The sequence below is a fragment of the Tyto alba genome, unplaced genomic scaffold (genome assembly GCF_018691265.1).
Source record: "Tyto alba isolate M040663 unplaced genomic scaffold, T.alba_DEE_v4.0 Super-Scaffold_8, whole genome shotgun sequence".
Classification (NCBI taxonomy): domain Eukaryota; kingdom Metazoa; phylum Chordata; class Aves; order Strigiformes; family Tytonidae; genus Tyto; species Tyto alba.
In genome coordinates this window covers 16,866,816-16,876,932 of record NW_024881329.1, presented here as the reverse complement: position 1 = coordinate 16,876,932, position 10,117 = coordinate 16,866,816, and the positions used below count along the sequence as shown (strand labels likewise).

Sequence of the window (10,117 nt, the reverse complement as noted above, 5' to 3'; positions counted from 1 at the left end):
CAATAGAGCTTCCATGCTTTTAAGTGTATTTGTAGAGATTGAAATAGATTCAAGGGGTATGTGACTAGTGAGATATTTAAGAAGAGGCAAACACAAAACCATAAGAAAAATCCTGACTCTCTGCCTTATGTTTTGAATGTATATGTTCTCTGTTACTGCATGAAAATGGCTAAGCTGATGATGGAAAATAACAATTTATATAGAAAGAGGGAGTTGTTCCTAGCTGCATGCACACATCTTTAACAGCTAGACGTTAGCTGTGTTCCCAAGAAAAGGCTCTAAAGTCAGTCTGGAGTGGCTAGCTGGGCAGTGTGGTTTTGAATAGGAATCAAAGTTGGTGATAATGAAAACCAGCACGGAAACAGATCACGACCAGAAAATTAAGGTTAAATACCATCTAGAAGTGTCAATGTAAGAGTAAGGTAATGTAATGAAGCACAGTTGTTGTAGTTAAGAAATGGGGGTTTTTATTCATCTCGGTGAAACACCTTTATCTGCAACATTGTAGAACATAAAAGCAAAAGCATCTTTAAGTGGAAGTAATGTGGAGCAGTAACAGTACTTTATTGTAGCTTGAAAACATACAATAGCAAAACTTAAAACACTATATTCTAAGTAAATGCTGTTCTGCAGAAATATCTCCCTTTGAGAGAAAGAATATCAAGTCATTTTAATTGTCTCAAAGTGAATAACATCTACTTTGCCATAAAACAAAATGTCAACGTGTTCAAAATACCACTAGGAGATTGGTAGAAAGAGATGGCATAACATGCTGAGCGAAGCGAATGGGAACGCTCTGACCCTTGCCACTCCATAAACTCTGTCTGCCTTAATGGGACAGTATGCTGAGTCTTCAAAAATCCAGCCTAAAGCATGGTAAATACTACACTAAGAAGCAATAATCTTCCATGATGTTTTTCTTTATTTACTGTAAAACAGACATGAATCTTGTTTTATCACTGTACCTTTTTAAGCTATTCTAAGAATTTCTTAAGATATAAGCTCAGAAGTTTTTCCTGCAATGTGGAAAATATTAAACAAATGCCCTAGGTTCTTAGCAATATGTGATGTTTAATATTTTACTTGACAACTATCACTTGGTAGCAACAGCAGCCTGAGTCTCCTGCATCCATTTCTTCTCATTCACACTCTTTCTTTTCCACTTGAGTGAGGCCACCAAACCCAATTCCTTTGGGACCAAAATTTTTTGCGTAGCAAACTGCAAAAGAAGGAGGGGGGAGGTAAATGGTATTCTGAATGTTTTAATGTAGAAATAAATTACTTTTGGTTTTAGTACTACTACCAAATTTAAGTTAATAAAAGGAAGGAAATTTGAAATAATGTCTTTCTCAGAAATGTCTACAGGTTCTAATAGTGAAACTGAAATCACATATTTGAATTCAACAAAAGTCACATCTATCTTCTCAAAAAAACCCTTTAAAAACTCTGTGTGTTTAAGATCTAAGTATAAAGATGTTTTCCTGCATGAAAATACTCAGTAAAACTTGTTCTGTGTGAGTAATACAGAATGAGTAAGACGTCAGAGGTTTTCAAAGGAGGTTTAAAACTAGAGCATAGTTCAGAAACTGCTGATGGTAGTTTATACTACTTCACTTTCACTCTATATTGCTAAGTGTGTGCATAGTTATTTAACACAACTCTGCTAAGGAAATAGTAATGGTCAGCATATTTCTCCAGATATGCTAATTTGATCATCTGCAGTTGTTGAACTGTACCCAAAGTCATGGAACTTAAATATTTTTCTTCAGGATTCTGTATAAAGTTTAGCCTAGGATATAAAAACCTTGCATATTTTTCCCCTTAAGCTATTTCTAAGAGTCAAGTGAAGTCCATGAACTTTCTTGATCTGAGGAGAAAATCTGGATGTATAATTTAGCATTTGCGCGTCATCTTATATGCTACCAGTATAGGGGAAGTATCTTTTAACTGTTACTAGCAAGAATTCAAATTAGGACAGTGACCTTAAACAGATGACCTTTGAAGATCTGTATCTCTGTGGATTTTTTGGGTTTGTTCTTTGTTTTCAGTGAGTGAGACTGTGCAGGTACAAGAGTCTGCCCAGCAGGTATGGCCGGTGATACTGTTAGAAGGGCTGAGGACAGATCTGAGAGGATGTTGTATTTGCAGAAAAACTACAACTTGAAAATGTAAATGTTAATAGTGGAAGATGCAACTGCAACATTACCATAGCTCTTTCCTTCGCTTTCAGAAAGTTGTTAAGAAAAGTTAAAATGAAATTTCATGAAGGTATTAAGCATGCAACAAGGTAAATCATGATGGCAATAGTAGGTCTAAAAAGGCTAATTTTAGATTGACTCAATAACGCAGTTCATCTCATTACAATTCTCACCTTTACAGTAGAGCTCTCCATCTTTGTCTGTAACATTCGTAGATTCTAAACTCTTCCCACAAATAGCACAGCGGAAGCATGTCTTATGCCAAGGCTGAGGAAATCAAGACAATTCATTATATATTACAGAAAGTGCACAGTTAGCAGATACAAGAAACAAAGAACTACTGCTTTTCATGGTGTAAAAAGGTTAGAACCGTTTTGTTGTTCTTACAGCTTTCATTTTTAGTCTTTTAAAAATTACTTAATAACATCTTGGTATGGTATAATAAATGGAGGTGTAGTAAAAAAGCAGGGAGCTATAGATAGTAGTCTTGTTTTGGCCACTTCTTTGATGTGCAGAGATAATACTCTAGTGAGAGTTCCTAGAGCAGAGAGCTAGCATGTCATGTGAGACAGGCTTTTGTTTTATTAGTCACAGGATCTCATTAATACATCTGCAGTTGCCACTACAAATAAATGCTTAAATTATAAATATCCCCAGAGATGGTGATAGAGTAACAGTGGTAGAAGAGCCAGCCTGTATGGTAGCCAGGATTGTTTTTCAGACATCAGCAAGATGCAAGTAGTTGAAGGTGGCTTATGAACAGCACATGGTTTTAAACCTCCAAGTATATCACACATCTTAGCAGTTTACTAACTCATCCTCATGTTTCCTTCATCTAGACTATGAGTAGAAATTTAAAAGATGAAGTACCTCTTAGCTTGAGCTTATCATTATAAAAGTGTGTTTTGTTTCCAGTGCTGTGGTAACTACTTACTTTTCCTCCTCCCATGATCTTCTCTGCAGCATACACTGATTTGCCACAACGAGGACATTTATCCACATCTACCGTCATTTTGGCAAACTTTGAAGGATTAGTCGGTGTAGAAGGGCGAGCAGACTTTGGTGATCCCCTAAAACCAAAGTTTTCAGTGTTTTAAAATACTGCTTAAAATGTTATCTTCATTCTCGAAATATGACTTAATGATTTTTGGTAAGGGTTAAGAAATACTAAATTAATGGTCTTAGACATGCAAAAAAGTGCGGGGGGAAGAAATGCAAGTATTCTATTGAATTCTGTGTTGTGTGACGAAAAGCTGATACTGTAACCGCTGTTACCTGCTTTGAGGTGAGTGCTTGGAGCTGACAACAGGGACATGCAGAAAAGATTGTGCTTAATGAAAAGTGAAAGTGAAAAAGATTTGTTTTATTGCTAGGCAAGAGGACAATCAAAAGACCTTTCTTTGTAATTGCCTATCTGCTGGTACTCAGTAAGTGGAAAATAAAAATTTAGATTTTGCATGCAGTTGTTTCAATAGTCACTGTAACATTTGGACAGGGAACTGGGGTTCTTAGCTGGCCTGAGGTCAGAAGCACATCAGAAAAGTAGCTTTGCTTTGTACTTCTGGACTTGGTGCCTTATGGCTTTGTGGTAGCTTGGAGCATTTCACAGAATGACTTCTGAATTATCAGATTGCTGGACTGCAACAGGTCATTAAATCTACAGGACGCAACAGTTTTTGATGCAGAACTCTGCCTGTAATGGATTTATATCTTAAAAGCAACTATAGTTAAATATGTTATTTAAGCTTTTATTTCTTGCATAGCATATAGGTTAATTGGTTTCCTTACAGTTATACCAGAAGAAAGCATCGTTGATTTGGAAATGTGCGGCTTAGAGAATCATAGAAAAATACGATAAAAATGTACCATCAGAGATAATTATGTGCTTTTGGTAGATGATGTCCTATTAGAATTCCTTTGTTCAAACATATTTTCATTGTGTTTGTAAGTATTATTTGAGCCACAGGGAGGATTTAGAAATGTTATTTCCCCCATTGAGAGGAGAGTTAACAGTGTGTGGTAGTGTGATGATTTCACTCACAGTAAAACCTAACTGTGTTTTAGCCTCTGACAGGAAAAAAAAATAAAATTCTCACCGTCTATGGTGAATGTGACTTTATCACTGTGCTACTACTGGCAAATTGCAATTGCAGTGAATGTTTATGTCTGTGGTGGCATATAAAGGCTGCTGCTGCAGAATAATTGCCCATTGAAGGAGGAGATAATTTATAAAGAAGGCTTAAAGAGACTGAACATCATTAAAAATGGGTTAATTACTGTGTCTACTGAAGGAAAGGTTGTAGGAAAGTCTGCTCCGCTGCTTATGATGTTGTTATGGAAACAGAATAGAATAACTACCCCAGTAAGTGACAAGTAGTACCAGAAAAGGTGCTGTCAGTGGGATTTAACTCACTGGTGCAGATTCAAGCCCAGATGGTCACCAGTATCGGTGCTGAGACATCCTGCCCCTTGTCCGAAGCCAATACCTTTGGGACCGTATTTTCTCCCGTAACAGGTTTTGCAGTAGATTTCAGATTCGTGAGCTGCTACTGTGGTGCTGTCCAGAGCTTTTCTGCAAGCCACTGAAAACAGGAAGAAAGAGGCATGTATAAACACTTGGGGTTTTCAAATTTTAATTTAGATGGTTCAGAATGAATACAATTGGTGTTTATTTTTGTTTATCTTTAGAAATACAGGAAAAGGAGGATGTTAGCTTGTAGTCAGTATAAAATGTCACTGGGATGTTGCTGAAGTAGTTGTGCATGCACACAACACGTTCTGCTGTCACTCTAAAGTTATACTCCAACCTTAGGAAAACTGTGAGCTTGTCAAGACAGTTTGTCTAGATCTGTGAAGCTTAAGATGCATTGGAGATTATTATCCTATACTCCCAAATCTTTTTTTTTTTAAAAAAAAAGGAGGTTGCCGGGGTGTTGACTCTACTGTGCATCTGCACTCTTCAAAATAGGCACTCTGAGCCTGTGGTGGCTTTCTCATTTCAGCCCACACTGTTTTCATGTGGCATATTTCTAAAAGAGGATATAACATACGTAGGATGTCCAAAGTAAGTCAAACAGAATGGATTTTTTTAAGTTATTTGTTCTAGCTGTAGTGCAAGGCAGTGCAATGATCCCAAATAACTGGTTGTCTCAGCTCTGTTAGACTTTCTCCAGGATGGCAAGAGTATGACTGTAGCCATTCCAAAACCAGAGAGCTCTTCCTAGTTGTGTTCATTATAGAGAAATACTGCTCATCTTAGCTCACTAGGAGAGGTCTGGGAGACCTCTGGACGGAAAGTGCTGTGGGAATGCCCAACATTCGCAGTGGAATAGAAATTATATTATCTGTGGCACCTCTTGAAACCAAGCCTCAGCTTGGAAAGACCAGAGGTTATGAGTGCTAACAGCTGCTTATTTGGGGATCTCTGTAAGCAAGTATCCATGTTTTGAGAAACACAACCCACACCTAGAGCTCACCAGCATTGCTGAGGATGGTCTTGTGTGTGGTTATTCTCATCAGCTGGCTGTGCAATCTAGATTACCCTCTTCCCTGTGCTTTGCTTGTCTGAAACCCAGTCAGCGTTTAGAGGCTGAATTCTGGTTCCAGTCCAGTGTGGATCTCTTTGCTGGTTATGGATGAAAACTGGACAATATCAAATGGGAAAAAAATAGTAGCTACACTTCAGATGTGCGTGGGGATTGTGAGCTGCACTGTTTTGGGAACTTGGTGTGAGACAGCTCCCACCCCACCAAGAGAGGCTGAAGCTTTCCATTTGGAATGCCTATAGAAAATCAGGATTTTGTAGTATGCTTAAAAATTAAAATTTCAACACTTCTTAAAAATTGTTCATGTGTCAACAGTGGTTGATAGAGGGAAAAAAAAAAAGCAGGCAAAGACTTTTTCTCCAACTTTTCTTGAAGAAGTGAATGCCCCACAGAGGGCATTCCAGTCATGCATGGGCTGTTGACAGGCAAAATGAAGTTTCTTAGCTCATGTAAACTGCAGAAACCCATGAAATACAGAAGTATTGGAAGTGGTTGAAAGGTCAAGCTTTAGAAGAGCTAGCTGTTTGATTAGTCCCTTTTCCTCCATGTTTATTTTAATTGTCCTGCTGTGAGTCTAAAATTCATCTACAGTAAGGAATTTAAGCTGATACTGGAACCACAGCAGCTTTAATTCTGTCACTGTAGTGCATAGAGGAGAAAATAATTTGCAAGAATCTTTATAGTTAATAGAAATAAAATGTGGGGCTTCTGTAAATGTGTGAACCCTATCTCATGGTGCTCCAGTCTCTTCTGCTTTGACATGATAATTATATTTGCTAAGGGAGTTAAGGGATGATGGAAACTCTAGCAGTAGATAGTGTTTCTATTTCTGGCACCTTAGGGATAGAGTATCAATTCACCACAACAGATGGAGCAAAAGCCCTTGAAGTGCTATTGTTGAAATAACTTGGAGACCCGTCATCTGCCAACAGATACCGCTTGAGAGCCGGCACGAAGAAGTCTCAGGTTGACGGTGCGAGATCCTGCCAAATGTCCATCACAGCTGCGGGTTTAAGTAAAAGCTGTCAGGGAAACAAGGTAGGTAAACAGCAATCTGCCCGGGAAGGAGGGTCTGTTGCCAAGAAGTTTCTCCCTTGTGGTGTTTGTAGGGGAAATCTGTAGAGCGGAGAGCGTGACTGATAGATTGGCTGGTGTGATTTTTACTGTGTTAACGAGTTGGTTTGAATTGTTTATACTTTTGCCCAAATTGGACTTTTTTGGTCAAAAAGTAATGGTGCGTTGTTGTGGTCATGTGTTTTGTGTGTCTGGTCAAATATAATGTAAAATAGAAAGTATATTTTGAATATATATAATACAAAAATATTTAAAACCTCTGCTAAATAGGTTAGCCATTTCCATACCTGAGATTAGGTCAGGGAGGATTGTTTTTCTTCTGATGAGAAATGAAATCCTATAATTGGTTCACTGAAAAGCCCATGAACATGATACATGATATTGAGTGGTCCAGAGCTGCTGATTAATGTGTGTGAATCACGGGAAAAGTAAAGCCAATTAACATAACTCTGCTGTGCCAACTGGGCTTAGATGCGTCTTTAATTTTTGACCTTAAACATACTCCTGTTTGGAATACTTTTTTTAGTATCTAATCTATTAATTAATCTGAAGTAAATTTCAATCAGACTTACAAATACAAGAGGCAAATAAAAGACAAAACAAAAACAAAATCCAAACCAACCAACAAAAAAAAAAACCTGCCCCAACCAACTAACCAAAACCAAAGAACCTCCCCCCCCAAGAAACCAAACAGGTAGCAGAGCTAGTGGGTGTATGTTGTTTATCATGAATCATTAAACAAAAAAACAAAACAAAACAAAACAAAAACAAACAAAAAAAAAAAACCACCAAACCAACAAAACAAAACAAAAACCAGTTACGTTAAGAATGAAGCTTAAACTTCTTCCGATACTAGGTAGGAGAGAAATACTATTAACTATGCCCTGTCAGGACAGCTTTTTATTTTGATTAGACACTGGAGAGTCTACTCATTTGTCATCTCTTTCCATATCAGTTTATAGAGTTTGTTAAAGCACAAGTGTAACTCAGAGGTTTTCTCAAAATTATCACATTCATGTCCCTCTCCCTATAGTTTCTCTGATATCTAGTATTAACTGTTGTAGGCAGCACGTGGAAGCAGTAAGAAGTCTCTAGTTTTCACAAAACTGAGATTTTTACTATTCTGTAAGAATCAGCTGAAGGTTGTTGATTACCTGAAAACTTTTTGAGGGAATTGTTTCTTACTCAGTTGTTCAGGCATCGCTTTCAGGGAGTGTGGAGAAAGGCAAAGGCAACCCAAATGTGTCCTTTGGACTGATTTTGCATAGCGCTGTACTGTGTCATCTGAGCACGTAATATCAATCTCATGCCTCCAAATGAAAATTCTTTATTCGTCCAGGAAAGGAGGGTGAAAAATTAGATTCCATGACTTTGAAGCTGTCATGCTGGAAATCAGACTGCAAAGGTACTAAATCTCAAGCATTGTCTGCAAAATAAACTGTTTAGCTATCTTTAGTTATTATCAAATTGCTCACTCTCTCCACAAAAGGTGAACAGATCTGAACTGATACCTTCTCTCTAATTTTTCAAATGCTAGCTTGTCCACAGAGAAATCAAAATGCCTGGAAGCTATTTGCCAAACATGAGAGGTGCATGGAGTAAAAAAGTAAGTAAAATGAGTCTCTGTGAAATATGGGGAAGGAGGAGATTGAGGTACTTCTAGGGTGTTGGTGGGAGATTTTGATGACACCGTGGTAATGTCCTTCAGCTTTCTTGTGAGAAATTAATTAATGGTAGGGTTCACCATAGAAGTAATCATCTCCTATAATATCCTAATAAGACGTACTTCTGTCATATGAGTGGTGTTTGTTTAGGTCTTTTAGACTTTTTAACTTGAAACAAACCTGTAATATGCTACATGGTGAGACAGAAGGTATAGTTTCTTGAAGATCAGCCTAGGTACTGTGATCCTACAGCACTCTGGTGTCCCTAAGAAAAATCATCCGATGCGTGTTTGGAAAAAGAGCCAGGAACCTGAGAGGCAGATTGCTTGGCCTAAAGGGCTAGAAAACTGGGTTTGACTATTAAGAGCTGTTATGAAGTGGCACAGTGGAGTTTCAGAAAACTGGCTGCTGCTTTGAAAACACATATGGTCATTTTCCATCCTTCCATTACTAAAAGGATGGGAAACAGGTTTCACCTTCTGGTTTCTAGAGAGTGCTGGACCAGACTCCCTCTCACCGTGCTTTAGGTAGGATGATTAACGTGTGACTGCCCTGTGCTTCAAACTTGCCCAGAAGTAAGATGCATAAGCTTTACAAAACTTGCTCTGGGTGAAATTCAGTCTTATGCCAGTTGCTTCTACCGTCCTGTTTGTTGCGAAGGGGGTTTAAAACCCTGCTGTAGGTGTCCTGTCAGCAAACATGAATTGGGGAAACAAGCTGCTTTATTGCATGCAAAATAGTTCAGAAGTAAATTTACTAGCTTTGATGAAAGTTTTACACAGAGCTATGGAAATACTGTGAAAACAGTGTAGCTCAGCTTACTGCAGAGGAAGCATGTCTTGTGAAAACTCCTTCCGTTGCACTGGATTTCCTCAGCGTGGTACACTGTCTTTTCACAGGCACCGCATTTGGCTCCACCTCCCCAGTTCGGCATCCTTATATCTGAAAGGTAGCCTAGAAATGGAATTACATAAATAAATACAACAGCACAAGTGATTATTTCAAACAGAACGACTTGATTTATATAATTTTTTTATTTATTATTTTTTTCCCTCTCTCCAGTCAGCTGCTGTGGCATGCATGCAGTATACTATGTGCCTGTGTGGTAGCAGGAATGTCTCCTACCCATGAGGGAGGGTGCTGGCCTGGTGCTTTTGGGAAGCAGGGGCAGTCTAAATCCTCTGTCCTGTGGGACCCTCTTATGTAAATAAGGATATTCCTTAGCTTGGTATATTGTGATGGTAAATACGTGAAATGATGGTGAGGTGTTTTAGTGAAAATGTGCTAGGATCATCCAAATGCCCTCTGGAGAAGTGGATCTAGGTTTTATTTTCCAAAAAACAGTAATTTTCTTTCACTCCTGCCTTCCCCTGTATCCCAGCATAGTGTTTTCCCTCAGTTTTTACTTTATGTGTGTGCTGATCTGTTTTTGCAAGGTGATTTTTAATGGAAGCTGAGAAGTGCTTTGAAGCTTTACTGGAGTTTAAGCAAAAGTGTGAACAGTATTTGCCATTAAATTTTCTACAGAAAGGTATTCTACCTGGGCTCTCTGTTAAGAGACAGCATATAGTACTATTTGTACCCTCTCCAAAGCAAGTGCTAGGTCATCCAGTGCCACATGAGCTTCCTCGGTGAC

General features: G+C 38.3%; 1 protein-coding gene across 2 annotated transcripts; it reads right to left on the bottom strand.

The window, feature by feature from the left end:
* Window positions 1-1,052: 1,052 nt before the first annotated feature.
* Window positions 1,053-9,429, bottom strand: CSRP3 (cysteine and glycine rich protein 3). 2 transcript variants are annotated; one of them, XM_009974095.2, is made up of 5 exons: window positions 9,304-9,429; window positions 4,612-4,780; window positions 3,133-3,268; window positions 2,372-2,465; window positions 1,053-1,219 (listed from the first exon to the last, which is right to left on the bottom strand). In XM_009974095.2, the coding sequence occupies exons 1-5, from the start codon at window positions 9,413-9,415 to the stop codon at window positions 1,140-1,142; spliced, it is 591 nt and encodes a 196-aa protein (XP_009972397.1). In that variant the 5' UTR covers window positions 9,416-9,429; the 3' UTR covers window positions 1,053-1,139. The 2 variants fall into 2 exon arrangements, with proteins under 2 accessions (XP_009972397.1, XP_032862877.1); XM_033006986.1 differs by having other exon boundaries at window positions 4,618-4,780; window positions 9,304-9,415.
* Window positions 9,430-10,117: the final 688 nt, after the last annotated feature.

Coding starts and splice junctions, on each gene's coding strand:
- CSRP3 (XM_009974095.2), bottom strand. CDS start 9,415: ATGCCGAACTGGGGAGGTGGAGCCAAATGCGGTGCCTGTGAAAAGACA. Junction 4,781..9,303: donor CAAGACATGCTTCCTCTGCA/GTAAGCTGAGCT, acceptor TCCTGTTTTCAG/TGGCTTGCAGAAAAGCTCTG. Junction 1,220..2,371: donor TGGAGAGCTCTACTGTAAAG/GTGAGAATTGTA, acceptor CTTCTTTTGCAG/TTTGCTACGCAAAAAATTTT.